The 21,730-nt window shown below is 32.3% G+C and overlaps 1 protein-coding gene across 1 annotated transcript; it reads left to right on the top strand.

Annotated features, from left to right (window-relative positions):
- The first annotated feature begins 293 nt into the window (after positions 1-293).
- LOC117131988 lies at positions 294-2,303 on the top strand. The gene is made up of 2 exons (XM_033285261.1): positions 294-1,202; positions 1,785-2,303. The coding sequence occupies exons 1-2, from the start codon at positions 294-296 to the stop codon at positions 2,292-2,294; spliced, it is 1,419 nt and encodes a 472-aa protein (XP_033141152.1). The 3' UTR covers positions 2,295-2,303.
- Positions 2,304-21,730: the final 19,427 nt, after the last annotated feature.

Genomic DNA, 21,730 nt, shown 5'->3' with positions numbered 1-21,730 from the left:
ACTTGGAGATAGAGGAGATGCTACACAAAGCTATCTTGGTGGAGCAGCAAGTTAAGAGAAGAAGTTATGCGCGTGGCAGCTATGGTTCCAGTAGATACCAGACCTCTAAGGAAGATAAACCAAGTTATCAAAAGGAGAGCAAGCCACAGCCAAAAGAAGAGCCTAAGTCTAGTAGCATCTACAACAAAGATAAGGGTAAAGTGGAGACTACAAGTTCGCGTGCAAGAGATGTGAAGTGTTTTAAGTGCCAAGGGCGTGGGCACTATGCTAATGAGTGTACTAACAAGAGAGTTATGATTCTTCTGGAGAATGGAGAGTTTGAATCTGAATATGAGAAACCAAAGACTGATCAAGAACTATCAGAAGCTGAGTATGAGGAGGAACTAGTTCAAGGTAGACTTTTGGTTGCAAGAAGGACTCTCAGTTTGCAAAACAAAACTGAGGAGCAGGAACAAAGAGAGAACCTGTTCTACACACGTTGTCTGGTGCAAGGAAAGGTCTGCAGCCTGATCATTGACGGTGGAAGGTGCGTCAATGTTGCTAGTGAGATAATGGTGAAGAAGCTTGGATTGAAAATTCAGAAACATCCTAGGCCTTATCGACTACAATGGCTTAATGAAGAAGGCAATATGAGGGTATCTAATCAGGTTTCTATACCCTTGTCCATTGGGAGGTATGAAGATGACATTCTCTGTGATGTGATACCCATGGAAGCCAGCCACATATTACTTGGAAGGCCTTGGCAGTTTGATAGGCGTGTCATTCACGATGGCTTCACCAACAAACATTCTTTTGAGTTCAACGGCAAGCGAACTGTCTTGGTGCCTCTAACTCCTAAAGAAGTGCATGAAGATCAGCTTCAGCTTCAGAAAAAGAAAGAGATTGATCTCAAACCAGATAAGCAACATAACTTCTATGCTAAAGCTAGTGAAATCAAAAGATCTCTTTATTCTCATCAATCGGTTCTCTTATTTATTTTTAAAGAATCTCTTTTGTCTCTAACTGATTGTACACCGGTGTATCCGAGTGAGATGTCAGCTCTTTTACAGGAATACCAGGATGTATTTCCAGACGATAATCCCATAGGTTTGCCACCTATTCGAGGGATTGAGCATCAGATTGATTTTGTACCAGGAGCTACTCTTCCCAACAGACCAGCATACAGAACTAATCCTGTGGAAACCAAGGAGCTACAAAGACAGGTTGAGGAACTGATGGAGAAAGGCCATATCCGTGAGAGTATGAGCCCATGTGCTGTGCCTGTGCTCCTTGTGCCTAAGAAAGATGGGAGCTGGCGCATGTGTGTTGATTGTAGAGCAATCAACAATATAACAGTGAAGTATCGCCACCCTATTCCTAGATTAGATGATATGCTTGATGAATTGCATGGTTCTAGTGTCTTTTCCAAGATAGATTTGAAGAGTGGATATCATCAAATAAGAATGAAAGAGGGAGATGAGTGGAAAACAGCCTTTAAGACTAAGCATGGGTTGTATGAGTGGTTAGTCATGCCTTTTGGATTAACCAATGCTCCTAGCACTTTTATGAGATTGATGAACCATGTGCTTAGATCTTTCATAGGCTTGTTTGTGGTAGTATACTTTGATGATATCCTTGTTTACAGTAAGAACCTAGAAGAGCATATAGATCATCTTAAGTCTGTTCTTGATGTGTTGAGAAAAGAAAAACTGTTTGCTAACCTTAAGAAATACACTTTTTGTACGGATAACTTGGTCTTCCTAGGCTTTGTTGTGAGTGCAGATGGAGTAAAAGTGGATCAGTAGAAGGTGAGAGCAATTCAAGAATGGCCGATTCCTAAGACCATAAGTGAAGTGAGGAGCTTCCACGGGCTTGCTGGTTTCTACAGGCGGTTTGTTAAAGACTTTAACACTATAGCAGCTCCCTTGACTGAAGTGATAAAGAAAGAAGTCGGATTCAAGTGGGGAGAAGCACAAGAGACTGCCTTCCAATGTCTTAAAGAGAAGCTTACTCACGCCCCTCTTCTTATACTTCCAGATTTTAATAAAACCTTTGAGATTGAATGTGATGCTTCTGGTATTGGAGTGGGTGCTGTTTTGATGCAGGAAAAGAGACCCATAGCTTACTTCAGTGAGAAGCTTGGAGGCGCCACTCTCAACTATGCAACTTATGATAAGGAATTGTATGCCTTGGTGAGAGCTTTGCAGACTTGGCAGCACTACTTGTGGCCCAAGGAGTTTGTGATACACACTGATCATGAGTCCCTCAAGTACTTGAAAGGACAGAACAAGCTCAGCAAGAGACACGCAAGATAGGTAGAATTCATAGAAACCTTTCCTTATGTCATCAAGTGCAAACAAGGTAAAGAAAATATAGTTGCTGATGCACTATCTCGAAGGTATGTTCTCTTAAACACTCTTGATGCTAAGTTGTTAGGTTTTGAGCAGATTAAAGATATGTATGAATCTGATCCAGATTTTAAAGAAGCTTATAACTCTTGTGAGAAATTTGCTGCTGGACATTACTTTAGACATGATGGATTCCTCTTTTATGATAATAGACTGTGTGTGCCTAATTGCTCTTTGAGAGATTTTTTTGTTAGGGAATCTCATGGAGGAAGTCTCATGGGTCACTTTGGTATTGCAAAGACTCTTAAAACTTTGCAGGATCATTTCTTTTGGCCTCGGATGAAAAGTGATGTGGAGAAACTATGTGAGAGATGTGCAACTTGCAAGCAAGCTAAGTCTAAGGTTCAGTCTCACGGTTTGTATACTCCTCTCCCTATTCCTTATCATCCTTGGAATGACATATCTATGGATTTCATTGTTGGATTGCCTAGAACTAGGACTGGGAAGGATTCTACTTTGTTGTTGTTGACAGGTTCTCAAAAATGGCACATTTTATAGCATGTCACAAAACTGATGATATGCATTACATGTAGCTAATCTGTTCTTTAAGGAGATTGTGCGTTTACATGGCATGCCTAGGACCATAGTTTCTGATAGAGATACTAAGTTTCTTAGTTATTTTTGGAAAACTCTTTGGTCTAAACTAGGCACTAAGTTGTTGTTCTCCACTACTTGTCATCCGCAAACTGATGGACAGACTGAGGTAGTTAATAGAACTCTAGGAACACTCTTGCGTGCATTCATTAAAAAGAATCTGAAATCTTGGGAAGACTCTCTGCCACATTGTGAATTTGCATATAATCATGTTGTGCATTCTGCTTCTAAGTTTTCACCCTTTGAAATTGTTTATGGGTTCAATCCCACCTCTCCTTTGGATTTAATTCCTTTACCTGAGTGTGAAAGGGTCAGTTTGGATGGCAAAAAGAAGGCAGAGATGGTGAAACAACTCCACGAGCAAGCTAGGCTCAACATTGAAGAGAGCAATATGTCAAGCATGCCAACAAAGGAAGGCGTGAGATGGTCTTTAAGGAGGGTGACAAAGTTTGGGTTCATTTGAGAAAAGAGAGGTTTCCTAATGAGAGGAAGTCAAAGCTTATGCCAAGAATTGATGGACCTTTTGAGATCACAAAGAAGATCAGCAACAATGCCTACAAGATTGATCTCCAAGGTAAGTATGATGTGAGTAATAGCTTCAATGTTACTGACTTGATCCCTTTTATTGCAGATGAACCTGATTTGAGGTCAAATCCTTTTCAAGAGGGAGGGGATGATATGATCATAGACCAGCCAGCTGATGGAGATAGAGATGGAGAGTTTAGAGATGATCCGGCTGAAGAAGATGATGTCTTAACCATTCCTAAAGGTCCCATAACTCGAGCCAGAGCCAGGAAACTCAAAGAAGTTATTGGAGGACTAATCATGAAGTTTTTGGAGCAAGAAGAATGTCTTGGAGGAAGCTTGATACTTCAAGATACACTTATCACCATTCAAGCCATCTTACCATCAAGCTGAGTATCATCTAGGCTAGCAAGCTATGTGTGCTCTTTTCCTATCATTGTTTTTGTCCCATTGGGTTTTGCAATGATAGGTTTTTAACGAGGCCATAGTCTTGCTATCATATCACCTAGTTGATACTCTCGGACCAAACCACATGAAGAACCTTATGTTATCTTTTATTTCTAAATACTTATGTCTTTTATTTTCGAAAACTCTATCTAAGTTATGTCTTTGTTTCTACATTAATTGGAGGAGCCTGTTCCTTTAATTTCGAAATGCTTGGAGCCTGTTCCAAGCCTTTCACTATATATATGTGTGTGACGGCAACCCTAGCATCTATCAAGTTTTCTTTCACTTAAACCTTTGTGTTTTCTTCTCCCTTGCTTTCACGAGTTAAGAGAGTGTCTGGTGTGTAATATCCAGTCTGTTGGTGTGTAATATCCAACGCCCAAGGGCTTTAGAAAGATGTGTCATATCCTATCTAAGCCTAGGAGTATCAAGAAGCCTCTCCGCAGCCTCTTGTGTCACCAATCGATCCACAACCTTGATAAACTTGAGTCTTTGATTCGTTTATGCAAGGATCTATCCAAAACCATCCAGAGAAGAGTCCTAGGATCTCATTACAGCTGGTGGCATAGACAATCGCTTCAAGTAGAAAAATCGACATCACACTCGACCGTCAATCGACGTTGACGTCCCTCCATCGATCGACAGACGTCCAGAATTTGGCAGAAGAGCCTTTGACCTTTTTGGAACTAGGAAATTTCACTGGGAAGAGAAGGATGAATATGGAGTCTACAGAGACGATCAGGGATCTGCAAGAGATGTAGATGGACACATCATCAATGTGTGCAAGGATGATATTAGAAAGCTAATGGAAAAAGCGTCTAGAGATGAGCACAACTACATATGTCTTCCAGAACATGCTAGCTCGTTCACACAGACTAAGCTGGTACCAGAGATCTACACCAAGGACGAGATCAATGAGATATTCTATGGAGTCTGTGGAGCCCAAGAAAAGAATGAAGGTGATTTCCAGATGAAGCTTGATGGTGTCTACTATCCACTGAATGATAGCTTCAGTTGGTTGACTACATGCATGGAGAAGATGAGGCAAGACATAGCTAAAATTCAGCATGCAGTCGACAGACATCGACCAGCTCGATCGACATACACTACTACACATCGATCGACGACAACCCAAAAAACTCACATCTGATGAAGTCTCAACCAGATTTTCACACCAGAGCAGAGATTGATCAGTTGGTATAAGATATCTACAGAACTCTGGAAACTACAAAAGAGAGGCTTGATAGGAGATGTGATGACACATATTTTCCAGTGGACCTTAGCATGAGTTCTTTGACTTCCAAGATAGAAGCAACACAAAGAGAATTAGTGGAGATTCAGAGTTACATCGTCCGTCGGCCAGAACCATCTGAATCGATCGACAAACACAACAACAAATCGACTGTTATTCAGAGACAAACATCGGTCGGCGACACTACAAACCGAGGCAGGCTAGTACAAAAGGTGACATCAGACATGTCTGATGCACACAACCATGGAGAGGAGATCTCAGCTGATACTTACACCACACTTATGAGACATCAGTTCAACCTTAGAGTCTTGGAGATAGATTGTAGAAGATAGAAAACACAACTGCACCAATGAAGGAAAAACGGCATAGATGAGATAAAGCAATGCGAGACTTTACTGGTACATGATTCAACAAGTGCAAAGAAGAGATGGATACTTGTTTTCCAGCAAGTTCCAGCTTTCAACAATACTAGCCAAATCACCTCCACGAAGGGGATGATGAACTTATTGATTTTACTTTTTATCTAACCACACCATTTTAGACTTACTAGTTGAAGATAGTACTAAAGATACCAAAATGGATCAACATGTCAACTATGTTACACTTGCTAAGAGTGTTTGAAGGAACCAAAGCTGACCTCCAACCTAATTGAGCTCAACTCTGCTTGTCTTGGGGCTTGGTGTTTATGGGATCAGATTCTTCAAATAAATCTGGAACGTAAAGCCTTTTGTAGATTTATAACCCTCTCTCTACTTTCAAAATTATAGATATAGTTTTCAAAAAAAAAAAATATTATAGATTTATAAAGAAGGAACTAGAACATAATTTGGTGGCTACAACCATTAAGGCTTGCTTCATAACAATTCTATAGGTAAAGGATTAGAACAAGACTTGGTGGCTCAACCATTAAGGCTTGCTTCACAAATGATCCTAGGATATATGTCAAAAAGAGTGAACATTATTTGGTGGCTAAAACCATTAAAGCTTCATTCATGGAAGCCTGTCCAATCTTGGTCAATGATTTTGCAATATAAGCAGACTTTGACTGAGAGAGAGGATATGAACTATTGTTTACCTGCAGGTCCAGATTCTTGTTTGAGCATCCTTGCATCCTGTGATTGATACCCCCAAGGTAAAGCCTACACTTTATTTATGTAAGAATTGAGGTTGGTAGAGGGGACTATCATATATGATTTGCTAAGTTGTTGACTAGATGAACTTGGTTGCTAGACTAGGATACGGTATAGTGTGCTTCTAAGACTAGGACTGTCTTAGGCGTTGATTCCAAGTTTGAAATAATGTGAGTCCCTGCTGTTTTCAAACTTCTTTCAGAGAGGCTGCCTATGTGTTTTACTTGAGGACAAGCAAAATGGTAAGTCTGAGGGAGTTGATATACCATGGATTTGACTCATTTTCACCCATGGTTTATAAGTGTTTTAATAACTATTTATTATATTCTAGAGTCTAGTTATATTTATAGGATCATGAGTGATTTGGAGAAAAGTGATGATTTTGGAGCGTTTTGGAGATATTTGGAGTAAGCACCTGAGATGACCATCAAGCTCGACCATCGGCCGACATCGAAGAGGAATAAATGATCGATGTTCACATCTTGACATCGATCGATAGCGAAGTGCGCAGAAAAACCGTTTGGTCTCAGCCGAGTTAGAGCCTAAGCCTTCACCAATTTACAAGATTACCCCTGACGAGTTTTAACCTAATTATATAAGTTTTGCCAACATGTTAGAGAAAAAGAGTGCTTTCTTGTTTTACTGATTTTATAGCAAAGGTTTTCTAGGATTTTTAGTATATTGGAGAGAAGATCCAAAGTTATTTGTGATTGAAACTCCATTAATATCTATCTATTATTCTAATGCAGTTTTTATACCTTATTGGTGTCATGAATTACTTGGCCATGTCTAAGTAGTTCTCTTGTTAGATTTTAGGGTTTAAATAGGTTACGAGGGATTAGTCCAAACTTTAGATTGCTAAGTTGTGATATTATTCTTTAGGATTGTTATTAATGCCTGATTCTAGATTAGCTACCTAGAACTTGTCCTAGGATTGTTAGATATAAGCAATAGCTTTCATCTAATCCTGAAACTATTCTAGTTGAGCTAAGACTTGCTAGAGTAAGGTGAGAGCTGATCTAATGAGATTAGTGAGCACATTCAACCCGCGCATTAACGCTTGACCAATAGCCTCGATCGATATTCAAATAGAATAACTGGTTGACGTTTCGAATAGTGCATCGATCGATATTCATATAGAATCACCGGTTGACACTGGTCAATAGACGAACCTAGAAAGCGAGAGCCTAGTGGTTCGTTTATAAGTGTTGAGCTCTATAATATCATGCATGCAAATTATGAAGTATCTATAGGATTATAATTCCAAATTTTCTGAATAAAAACCCTAAGTCTAACTATTTTCTTTTAAGCACCAAAACCTCAACCAATCAAATCGAGCAATTACTTGCTCAACAAATGCAACTTTACATTTAAATCATTAAACCACCTAGCTTAAAAAATCTGATTAGATTTATTAGGTTTCCTAGCTTTCTGTGGATTCGATCCCTAAGTACTACAACTGAACCTCTTATTTGAGAGAGTACTTTACTCCTTAGGGTAATTTGAGTGAGATCAAAGTTATAATTAGTGTCTAGAAATTTATAGAAGTGTTTTTATCAGTGTAGTTTGGTCAAAATCATAAAACATAATCTACTTACAACGCAAAGTTGACAAACAAATAATAAGGTAGTCTTATTTTAACATTTAGATTGAAATTTTACATACAAACAAAATATGAACGGTAGAAGTTAAATCTATATTATTAAAACAAATCATTCTCATGGATCCTACCTTTTTGTAAGTTTTTAAATTAAATACATCCTTCTACTATATAGTTCAATTCACTTTTCTAATTATGATAAATAACATTATACTACTAAATGTATTTCCAAACAACACATTAACAAATCTTGTGCCTAAACAATATAAATTATTAAGACCTACCTTTTGAATAACTTTTTATTTATCTTATTTTAAATTGTTTGATTTAAGACCACTCAAATAAGTTATAAAAGTTAAAAAATAAGTATAACAATTTTTTTGCAGGTTTAGATACTACAAAAATCATTTGATATGAAATTAATAGATCATTTTGTTTGTATTTTCATAAAACAAATTTTCATCCCATTAAACTAAATAAATATTAGATTCATATTCTTAATTTTTTTATTCTTAAAAACATATAATTATTTATGCGAGATTATGCTTGGTTTAAGTTAACATCAAATGGTTTCATACAAATAAATTGTTATAATCAATAAATTAACATCAAATAAGTTTTATAATTAAAAATTTATAAAATAAGTATATATCAACAAATTAATCAAACAAATTTCAGATATTTTATTAAAACTTCTTAATGAAACGGGTTGAAATAAAAAAAATTTAAGTAATATTTATGTTAATTTTCCTATTTAATATAAATATAAAATAATATAATTATACAGTTTTCAAATACATTAAAATAAAAATGTTAAAACATTACTTATCAAAAAAATATTAAAATCTATTGATATTGTAGATTAGATTTTGTTTATTTCTGCGCTTTAAGCGCGAGTCATAATCTAGTGATAACATTAAACTCGAACACGTTTATTCTTTTGATGTCCAAAAAAGGTATTTTTTCTTCTTATTTTTTTATTGTTGAAAACTAACCATTGATGGTTGTTTGCTTCTCCATGTCATTTTTCAGATCTATAGAAACACAAAGTATTATAAGAACAACTTTTCTTATTTTTTTATAAACTTCTCAAAAATAAAACTCTCAATTTTTCTTTTAGATTTTATAGAACAACTCTCCATAATACCTTATTTTTTATATGAAAAACCAATTCCTTTTTCTATGTGGAATATGGAACCATAAACCTAATATAAATAGTAAAATTCATATTTTATTTTAGATTTCCTTTTTGTGTTTACCTCCTAACTTATTAAACACTTGTTAATAAGTTAACTTGGTCCACAAGTCTTGGAATAATCCAACATTAACCCCCTTAATTCTGACTTTAATTAGGGAGATCGATTTCTTGAACTCCAATTAAGCTTCTCATTTGCTTAAACTTAATCCTTGCTAATGGCTTGGTAAGGATTTCGGTCTTCTGCTCAACACCCAAAACATGCTCCACTTCGATTTTTCCATTCTCCATACACTCACGAATGAAAATGATACCTTGAAAGTATGTGTTTACTTCTTCCATGGAAAACCGGATTCTTAGTTAGAGTAATTGCTGATTTGTTGTGAATCCTAAGTATGACCTTCTCGCCTTCATCACTTAGTATTTCACACAACAATCCTTAAGCCATATAGCTTTTTTGCTGCTTATGTTGCCACTATGAACTCTGCTACACATGATGACAACGAGACCGTCGGCTGCTTCTGCAGAGTCCAAGTAATCAATGATGAACCTAAAAAGAATGCATGTCCTGGTATGCTCCTCCCATCATCAACATCAAAATTGTGACTACTATCACTATAACCAATGATGCTCCTTAAAACATCTCGCTTGCAAAACAAACCGAAGTTTGTTGTTCGTCTTACATACCGTTGTATGTGCTTGATGGCTTGTCCATGAAAGTCTCTCGGATTATGCATGTATCTACTTCAAACGCCAACTACATAACACATGTCATGTCTTTTATGAAGTAGATACCTCAAACATTCTATGATTCTTTTATAATCTATAACATTTATCTCTGGTTTATCTTCAGCTTTTGAGATCTTTAAAGTTGACTCCATAGATACGTGAGTCATGTTACACAATTCCATCTTAACTACATATTTAAAATAAGTATATATTGATAAACCTTGTTTATTTAGAAATCAATATTAGAATCCGAAGAAATTTCTATAATATATTTTTTTTACAACAAAAGGCTAAAGAGAAACTAAGCAAACTCCTGATCAAGAGTCACCTTGGGGGAATCGAATCAACATAAACCATAGCAGCATGCTGATTTCTAGCACCTCGTGCTAGCTTATCCGCAATTGTGTTTTGTGCCCTCGGAATATGCTGAATAGTAAAAGGATGAAAAAATTCCATACCTCGCAGAAACTCCTCCATGTGTGTAGTAAACGCCGGCCATTCTGTTGGTGTAGACACCATCTTGAACAGTTGAGAGCAGTCAGTTGCAAACACCACCTATAATATTATTTGAAAAGTCATTTTCTTATGTGTCACGCTCAATTTAAATTTAATGATGGTTTATTACATTAATACCTTAATTAATTGAGTTTACTATTTTAATTGCCATTATTAATAATTTGTGTTTTTTTCTTTTTATTACCAAAATCTTGTTGTAACCAAACTGTTATAAAAAATGAATAAATTATATATATATATATATATATATATATATATATATATATATATGAAACATGTGATTTATTAAAAAATAATATTCCTTTTATTTAAATGCCAATTTTATAAAATTTAAATTTTGTTTTATATTTTTAAAATCCACTTTAGTAAAATTATTATTTTTTGGATATTAAAAATCAAGTATCTCTTTTATGTGATTTATTAAAAACAAATTTTCCTTTTATATAAATTCCAATTTTGTAAACTTTTGTTTTCTATTTTTATAATCCAATTTAGTTAAATTAATTATCTTAGGATATTAAAATTAAGTATCCCTTTTTTATAAAAAAGGAAATGACCTGATTATACTTTTGATAATTATACAATTTTCTATTTCTACAAAAAAAATAACTCACAATTTTATACAATTTTTTACATTATAAATTCCTAATCCCAATATTATTTGAATGTCCCCGAATTCTATATATTATTCAACAACTGATTCTCTTAAATTTGAACTCTCAAACTATAACATATATCTAAATTTTCAGACTTCATCCATTGTTCATAGAAATTTTCTTTATTCATAAATAAACTTGTCCTTTCTTTGTGGGAAAACAATTCTAAGGTTTCCATCGAAGAAATTCATTAATCTTTGGTACGTGAAAAGTCAAAATAAAGATCATACATATTTGGGGAAAATATCTCAAAGAAACTGTTACTATAGAGATATATTTGATTGATGATAAGATAATTTTAAAATTCAGATTTTTCAACTTCTTCTAACCTATAGTTGTAAAAATCAAAATTTTATTCTTCAACTTTATATGACATCTAACTTATATTCTCATTATTCAGAGGATAATTGAATTCATGTGACATTTAAGGTGATGATTTGGTTAAGAAGTTCGAGAATAGATTGATAGAAAGTGAATCGAAAATAATTAACACATTAAATATCAGTTCTTACATTGGTGATTTTAGAATATTACTAGATTTTTTAACCGCGCTACGTGCGGATAAGATATTATATGTATTTTTTAATTCTAAAAAGTAATGTATAATATTGTATTACATTATTTAAAAAATATAAAATAAGACTACATAACATAAATATATTTTATAAATTTTATTTGTGGAAACCATTATGTTATTTGATTGTTGTACTTGATTCACATATTTGCATAGATATTTGTGATAGATGAATAACTATATTTTTATTATCAGTAAATAATATATATTTATTATATAGTATAAAAAAAATGAAATTATTTATTTTTTAAACAAAGTTGTCTCATGGTGGAGATTCAGTTATAGACATATAATATTCGAATGAGACATTTTTACAGTTATCAATCTTCTTAACAGTCAAGAAACAAATCTGAATATCAAAACAATATCTCATACGATCTCTTTGTGGAATAACTACTCAGAAGAAACTGAATTTAGGCATAAAAATGGACAGTAAATAATGTGCAGATGTGTTATCTAAGTCAGCTTTACAAAGTACTACTATTCATAGTTCATATATCATTTAAGTCCATCATTTCTTAAGCATCTTGAAATAACTGATGCTAATTAATAATAAACTTTTGGCTGAAAAAAAAATTAAATTTGTCTAATTATCGCTTAAATATTTTATTAATATTGTCTAAGAAGCTTTCAATTGATATAATAGTTTAATTTTTATTTGTTTTTTTGTTAATTTTAGAGTTTTTTGTATTTAAGATTTTTTTCCATATTAAGCTTATATTTCTTTCACATAATATATATATGTCATAAAAATTACCATTAAATCAGTTTTACTTATTTATTATTTTGTTTTTAATGAAAATACACTTTTTAAATAATTTAATTTAAAATAAAATTATATATTAATTTGTTATATTCTAACAATTTGATTGATTTAATTAATTTGTTTTGGTGGATAACTTAAAATTTTTCATATGAATCGGGGAAAGCAAGCTTATGTTGTTATATTATATTTATTTGTGTATATGGAATCTATATATAATGCTAGTGTAATAAAGAAAGAACATTATTTTTTTGTAACTTCAAAAAGATAAATTATTACAATTTGAAATTAATCAAAATTTAATAAAATCATAATTAAATAAATCTAATTGTTTTTTTCTATCTTCTTTAGTTGGATTCTCATGAAAAGAAATCGATAGGTTAAATAAATATTTCAAAATTTGTTGTGTTATTGTTTTGTCTATAAATTACAAATTTATTGAATTGATATATTTAATTATCGCACCCTTAAATAATATTTTATTAGGACATTAGAGAATTATGTTTTGAGTTGTTTTGTCAAAATTGTACAATAAATCTATGTTCTTTTCATATTTGTCACGAAAATTTATATGTTAAACTTACTTTTACAAAATTCTTAACTTTTTCACGAAAACAAAAATCTATGTCTTTTCATATTTGTCAATGTTCTCACACTTTCAAAGAATATATTATCTTAGTCACTTAGTTATTTTTTTTTACAAAACAAATTATCGGAGTCTTGGAAATTGAATCCATATTATTGTAAATGTACATAAGAGTGTGATTACATATTTAGTGATTCTTGTATATTTGTCCAAGAAAGTTTCAATGGCTTAGTGGTATATGCCCTATATTTATGTCATACTAATCCGGGTTCGATCCTCTCATTTGCATTGTTTTTTTATTTTTTACGAAAAAATAAATGATATGACGTGGCAACTTCGAGCTCTCTGATGGGAATAAATGATATATATACACAACGCCGGGTTTGAGTAAAAAGTTGTACTTTAGTTATTATTTGAAAAATGAAAATATGCAAAGATAATGGAATGTGAAATTTCAACTTATAAAACTAAGTAACTAACTACTTATAATTATTATTCACATATTTATAGTTCTAAAGAGGCGCGCGTACCTGTAAGGAGTCTCGGGAGAGACGTAATAAAAGCCGTCGGATCTCGTCTTTACGTATACACAAGAACATACAGAGCTTCATGGACGAAAATATCTCAGCGGTGGTGATTCGACGTAAGCTTCGCCAGTGATCGCCGTAGGATGGTCCGACCATATGTGTAGCATTAAAAATGTAGCTTATTTCAAGATTTAAAACTATATCACATCTCTTTTATTAATTAATATATGGATTGTTTCACTTTTGTATCACATATATTATTTTATTATACTTTATGTTTACGTTAATGGTTGTAAGTTTTTGTTAACGCAAAGTTCAGACTGAAACACCTTTCTTTGTAATTATGATTCGTAATTCATAACTTCTTAAGACCAAGATATGTTTTAAAATTCATAACTTATTTTCTATTAAAGCTATATTAATGTTGTATTATAAAACTTACATACTTGCCATCTATTTAACTCCTTGCACCATGTATCCATTATACAACTCATCCATTTATCTAAACAATTCCACAAAAATCTTAACATGAGCCAAATTACTTGGATTGTTCGCCACAAAACGGCACCAAGTCTAACATCTCCAAAAAGAAACATTACGATGAAGATAAAGAGACCAGGTACACAACAAACGGAAATTGTGATATCTATTGATATGAAGACAGCAAGCAGTGGCCATTTAAGCCATGAGACGGCAAGCAGTAGCCAAGCATGTACTCCATATTGCGTGCTGTTTCATGGCTTCAATGGCCACTGCTTGCTGTCTTCATATCAATAGATATCACAATTTTCGTTTGTTGTGTACCTGGTCTCCTTATCTTCATCGTAATGTTTCTTTTTGGAGATTTTAGACTTGGTGCCGTTTTGTGGCGAACAATCCAAGTAATTTGGCTCATGTTAAGATTTTCGTGAAATTGTTTAGATAAATGGATGAGTTGTATAATGGATACATGGTGCAAGGAGTTAAATAGATGGCAAGTATGTAAGTTTTATAATACAACATTAATATAGCTTTAATAGAAAATAAGTTATGAATTTTAAAACATATCTTGGTCTTAAGAAGTTATGAATTACGAATCATAATTATAAAGAAAGGTGTTTCAGTCTGAACTTTGCGTTAACAAAAACTTACAATCATTAACGTAAACATAAAGTATAATAAAATAATATATGTGATACAAAAGTGAAAGAATCCATATATTAATTAATAAAAGAGATGTGATATAGTTTTAAATCTTGAAATAAGCTATAAGGTATCATATGGATCCGCTTAGTTTATAATATAGTTATAAATTGATTCATATATATAAATATTTTTATATATGTATATTATTGAATAATAAACCATTTGGTAGTTGGATTGTGATGCTTAAACATTAGGGAATCAAAACATGCAAGTAAATATTACAGACAAAGCAAATAGGACATACCAAGAAAAGAAGATTTGTGCTGAAGCAAATCAAACATAGAGCATTTATGGATGGATGTTAATATTTTTGACTTATTTGTTTCTGTTGAATTGATTTATGTGCACTCGCCTGACTGAGGAAATCGTGGCCACGTGAGGGTGTGAGTGAATTCGATTTGTGAACTAAGAAGAACGTTTTTAGTAGAAGATTGTTACCAAATAATTATATAATGCTTTTGTAACTGCTTAATATGGGAGGAAGGTGATTTTTGTAAAAAGTAGAGACTGGAATCAAAAATAGTATAGTTATATTTTCTCTCTTTGGATCTTTCAATCCTCTTATAAAATTTTTGGAACATAAAATTATCAAAAAAAATCTCTTTGGATTTAATAACGATTGTAAATCTTGATTTAATATTTTCAGAAGTTTTGAAGTATTCATTTCACACTGTGTTTATGTGTAAAGGGATTAATAGAATTGGTGATGTTATTTTGCTTTAAGGTTTAAAATAAGTATTTATATTTTTTTAAAACAATTAATTAATAAAATATGAAAGACAAAGTCTGAGATTTTTAAGTTTTTTAAAAATATACTTATGTATAGTATATAATTCTCTTATTTAAAAAGATCGGATCTCATCTTAAATAAATTCCCGAAAATAATAAGTGCTTGAACAACCTACTTGAAATTGAAAACCGAAAATTGAAATTATATGTTTTAAGTTTTATATAGGTTTCAAGTTATATGTTAATAAAAATCGAAATTATTTTCAAATTTTAAATAAAAGTAGGTTCAATTTGCAAAATATAATGAAACTAAATCAGAATTATTTGGAAAATATTTGTAAAGTAGCAATTTATAAAAGTGTGAACAAACTTTTTAAGTAGTGTATATTTATTTTATTATTCAAGTAACTTTTTAAATTCACAAACTCTACACAATTTTTTCTCCCAATAAAACTCATCTTTATGGTAGACTTCTTATTCCCTCTAATCATTCTTTCTTGGTGACTAACATGTAGACATAAGTAGACATAACTTATGTCTTTTAATTTATTCTCTATATTTTTAAATTGATTAGCATAGAATGAAAGAAAGAAGTTGAGCTTCAGATTTAATATAGGTGTAGAAATCTAAAGACAACAATGATAAAAAATTTAAAATGTAAATGAATCAACGTATTAAGTCTTGTGAGAAAGAGAATAACAATCCGAATGATGCATGAATTAGAATCACTCTGTGCTGCATGGTTTTGCATGATCTCTTCTTTTCCTTTTGAAATGCTTAATGTAATCAATTGATTTGTTGAAGTAGAAATTTGTTGCTGGTGATGAACGGAGTAGTAGTTTGCCTGGAACATATTTGATATCATTGTTATGTTGATTTAAAAAAAAATAGATCTTTATTATTTTGAATATGTCTGTAAAAGTATTTACCTTGGTAAAGTTTAGGAATTATGCTTGTGATGATGACAACTTTAAATTTCCTATCCTTCTTGCTTTGTAGGATGCTGAAATCTGCTGCTTGGTTGTCGCACAGTATGAGTTTTACAATTGTCGACCTGAGATAGTGATGTATATATGAAGATGATTATTATTTCGTTTTTTACTATTGTGTTAGACTTACCTGTTCAGCCGTAGACCAATCGTGGCATCAATATTGAGTTCTGGGTGGCAAAGTTTTATTTTTTGTATTATGACTATCTGCCCGACGACATCTGCACATTGATTTTAGAATAAAAAACTATGTTTATTTAATTAATAATGGAATGACTTACTTACCTGGTAAGTATGTGGGTGTAGTTGCTAACCGCAATAGATTTCTGTAATTCTGAGGAACTAAAGTGTGAACTGGATATACCGGACCGTCGAGTTTGACGTTCAATGCTATTGTCGTTTGGTCGATCCGAATGTAATACGGCAGTTGGGTGAGTTTCCGATTTCGTAGATTATTTATGATGGAAAATCCCAAAAACTCATATATATCTCCTTCAACTAAGTATTTTGGATCATTCGGCTGAATGTTTCCGGTTAGCCAACCTTCCAATAGTTTTCCCTGAGTGTGAACAAATTTTGTTGTGACCAACCGATTTAGTAAATAGTGAGTAGTTTAAATCAAATTTTGTTGTGGCTTACATTGTGGTCGTAGCATAGGAAGCCGGTGCAAATTTGAGTACTATCGGTTTAGTGTTTTCTGATGCCCCAGACATTTCTTATACAAACCGTGATGGGACGCACTGAAATCCCTTCTCTCAGTTGGTGGATTTTTTGACAAATTTGTTCCATGTAAGATGTCACTGTAAGAATTCAATTTCAATAATGTATAAATATTATTTGTATATTTTTAATTATTACACACATGGATATATTTTGGAACTTAAATTTTTGGGCATACAGAACACGATTATTAATTTCATATTGTTGTTATGTGTAATGGTATTTATAGTGATGGTGATGTTATTTTACTTTAAGGTTAAATATTATCAGAGATTTGTAAGATAACTTTTAATAATTAAGCTATGTCTAAATTAACTGATAATATATATATACATCAAAATACATTTTCCATTACGGACTTGAGGTGGCTTTTTAAGGAAGCTTTTATAAGAAACTATGAATTGTATTAAACTACATATATTTCCCACTAAAATAACTACGAACAGTGCCATATACTGGCTGCAAAATTAACGGATATCGGTTATGTTTCGATTTGGTTTTCTCGGGGTTTTCGGTTTATAAAATTAGCTACCATATTTAATTTGGTTTGGTTCGGTTTATATACCGTCGGTTTTCGGTTTACTCGGTTTTATACCAAAAAACCGTAAATATTTAACTTTTAAATTTTTTTGTGAATTTAACTTTAGAAGATTAGATATCGGCTCTAAATTTAATTATAATATGGCAATATTTTGGTTTCTAAATAATCAACTTTTATTTTACTATTTAAATAATCAGTAAACATATTTAATTAATAACAGTAATAGTTTTATGGAATAAAAAGAAGACCAAAAAAGTAATCTATAACATAATACATCTAGCGACATCCATGGCTATAAGGCCAGCACTACACCCCATCACACCAAGATTCAACCTTTTTATATTATCCCTAGGTTTATACTTGGATTAAATTCTAAGTGAATATATAATACTTTCAGTTGAGAGCTAAATATTGATAGTGCTTTCTTAGGTGGATGGCCAACTGTATAACTAAATATATTGATACGACATAAAGAATAACTCAAACCAACAACTCATAGATAGTAAGATTGTATAAGAGTCACCACTCTGAATATATGTAACGGCCAATATAATATAAACATTATGTGATCGGGTTATTAAATATTTGTATGGGATAATACATAAGTTTTAACTAAAAAAAGGGGCAAAGATTTGTTTACATGCAGTTTGCGGAGGAGGTGGAGGAGGTGGAGGAGGTGGGTGCTCCATTCCTTTTATATTTCTATCCTTATAATGAAACCGATTACCAGTTAGACTGATGAACTAAGATTTGTATCTTCTTGGATGATTAAAAAATTCTTACCCTTTCACAGTTGGTTGGAGTCTAGCGTTGATTAAAGCTTGGTAGACACTTCCAATGGTGATTTCAGTATTTTTTTTTTCAAAATGGAAATAGAAAGCTTGGTTCTCCGTGCAACAGCTTAAGGGGATGCTTCGTACTTCTATTTTCTTATTTTGCTGAGAGTTACACAATAAAAAACAATGCTTTAGGCATTGCAGCTAATGCACAAGATATGCAAATATTCTCTTACGTTATTGGAAATAAATATCAATTACTTGATTGATTCTTTTTTCATATTACGATACTAAATTTATGCTGTTGAACACTTTTAAGGAAAGTGGAGTAATCATGGTTATTGAAAACACGTTTTTAAAATATAATTGGTCGTAGCGATTTAAAATCTAACATCTACACTACTAAAGTACAACTTTTTACTCAAACCCAGCGTTGTGTATATATATTCCTATAGTAATTATAATTACTTCTCTTTATTTTAAGGAATCAATAATCATTGTGATATCAAGTGTATTTAAATTTAATTTAGGGTTAAAATTGATATATTTTTTACTAATTGTTAAAATTAAAAATGCAATTTTATATACCAATAGAAAATGTTAAATGACTCTCTCTAAAACGGAAGGAAATTAGTATCATTATAATAACTAGGTCGTTTTCCGCGCTACGCGCGGATAATTGGCTTTTAAATTTTACGCACTTTAAAATCTAACATCTACACTACTATAAGTTATGAAAACTACGATGCTTTAAAATATATATCACTATATTTTTTTGGGTTCAAACAATCAACACCTAAATCTAATATGATATTCTGCTTTAACATTTTCATACAAAATAACCCGGGCGTAGCCATTAAGGCTTGCTTCAAAATAACACGAGACGAAACCCCGATGCTTTAACATTTTCATATATATATATATATATATATTATAGATTTATAAAGAAGGAACTAGAACATAACTTGGTGGCTACAACCATTAAGGCTTGCTTCATAAGAATTCTATAGGTAAAGGATTAGAACAAGACTTGGTGGCTCAACCATTAAGGCTTGCTTCACAAATGATCCTAGGATATATGTCAAAAAGAGTGAACCATATTTGGTGGCTAAAACCATTAAAGCTTCATTCATGGAAGCCTGTCCAATCTTGGTCAATGATTTTGCAATATAAGCAGACTTTGACTGAGAGAGAGGATATGAACTATTGTTTACCTGCAGGTCCAGATTCTTGTTTGAGCATCCTTGCATCCTGTGATTGATACCCCCAAGGTAAAGCCTACACTTTATTTATGTAAGAATTGAGGTTGGTAGAGGGGACTATCATATATGATTTGCTAAGTTGTTGACTAGATGAACTTGGTTGCTAGACTAGGATACGGTATAGTGTGTTTCTAAGACTAGGACTGTCTTAGGCGTTGATTCTAAGTTTGAAATAATGTGAGTCCCTGCTGTTTTCAAACTTCTTTCAGAGAGGCTGCCTATGTGTTTTACTTGAGGACAAGCAAAATGGTAAGTCTGAGGGAGTTGATATACCATGGATTTGACTCATTTTCACCCATGGTTTATAAGTTTTTAATAACTATTTATTATATTCTAGAGTCTAGTTATATTTATAGGATCATGAGTGATTTGGAGGTAAGTGATGATTTTGGAGCGTTTTGGAGATATTTGGAGTAAGCACCCGAGATGACCATCAAGCTCGACCATCAGCCGACATTGAAGAGGAATAAATGATCGATGTTCACATCTTGACATCGATCGATAGCGAAGCGCGCAGAAAACCCGTTTGGTCTCAGCCGAGTCAGAGCCTAAGCCTTCACCAATTTACAAGATTACCCCTGACGAGTTTTAACCTAATTATATAAGTTTTGCCAACATGTTAGAGGAAAAGAGTGCTTTCTTGTTTTACTGATTTTATAGAAAATGTTTTCTAGGATTTTTAGTATATTGGAGAGAAGATGCAAAGTTATATGTGATTGAAACTCCATTAATATCTATCTATTATTCTAATGCAGTTTTTATACCTTATTGGTGTCATGAATTACTTGGCCATGTCTAAGTAGTTCTTTTGGTTAGATTTTAGGGTTTAAATAGGTTATGAGGGATTAGTCCAAACTTTAGATTGCTAAGTTGTGATATTATTCTTTAGGATTGTTATTAATGCCTGATTCTAGATTAGCTACCTAGAACTTGTCCTAGGATTGTTAGATATAAGCAATAGCTTTCATCTAATCCTGAAACTATTCTAGTTGAGCTAAGACTTGCTAGAGTAAGGTGAGAGCTGATCTAATGAGATTAGTGAGCACATTCAACCCGCGCATTAACGCTTGACCAATAGCCTCGATCGATATTCAAATAGAATAACTGGTCGACGTTTCGAATAGTGCATCGATCGATATTCATATAGAATCATTGGTTGACACTGGTCAATAGACGAACCTAGAAAGCGAGAGCCTAGTGGTTCGTTTATAAGTGTTGAGCTCTATAATATCATGCATGCAAATTATTAAGTATCTATAGGATTATAATTCCAAATTTCCTGAATAAAAACCTAAGTCTAACTATTTTCTTTTAAGCACCAAAACCTCAACCAATCAAATCGAGCAATTACTTGCTCAACAAGTGCAACTTTACATTTAAATCATTAAACCACCTAGCTTAAAAAATCTGATTAGATTTATTAGGTTTCCTAGCTTTCTGTGGATTCGATCCCTAAGTACTACAACTGAACCTCTTATTTGAGAGAGTACTTTACTCCTTAGGGTAATTTGAGTGAGATCAAAGTTATAAGTAGTGTCTAGAAATTTATAGAAGTGTTTTTATCAGTGTAGTTTGGTCAAAATCATAAAACATAATCTACTTACAACGCAAAGTTGACAAACAAATAATAAGGTAGTTTATTTTAACATTTAGATTGAAATTTTACATACAAACAAAATATGAACGGTAGAAGTTAAATCTATATTATTAAAACAAAATCATTCTCATGGATCCTACCTTTTTGTAAGTTTTTAAATTAAATACATCCTTCTACTATATAGTTCAATTCACTTTTCTAATTATGATAAATTACATTATACTACTAAATGTATTTCCAAACAACACATTAACAAATCTTGTGCCTAAACAATATAAATTATTAAGACCTACCTTTTGAATAACTTTTTATTTATCTTATTTTAAATTGTTTGATTTAAGACCACTCAAATAAGTTATAAAAGTTAAAAAATAAGTATAACTATTTTTTTGCAGGTTTAGATACTACAAAAATCATTTGATATGAAATTAATAGATCATTTTGTTTGTA

Source organism: Brassica rapa, chromosome A02 (assembly GCF_000309985.2).
Source record: "Brassica rapa cultivar Chiifu-401-42 chromosome A02, CAAS_Brap_v3.01, whole genome shotgun sequence".
NCBI lineage: Eukaryota > Viridiplantae > Streptophyta > Magnoliopsida > Brassicales > Brassicaceae > Brassica > Brassica rapa.
Note: the sequence above shows the minus strand (reverse complement) of the source record. Positions and strands in the feature narration are given on the sequence as shown.

Excerpts from the sequence above, each read along its gene's own strand:
- LOC117131988 (XM_033285261.1), top strand. The coding sequence starts at position 294 with ATGATTCTTCTGGAGAATGGAGAGTTTGAATCTGAATATGAGAAACCA. Across the intron at positions 1,203-1,784 it reads CCAAGGAGCTACAAAGACAG|AAGGTGAGAGCAATTCAAGA; the intron begins GTTGAGGAACTG and ends GTGGATCAGTAG.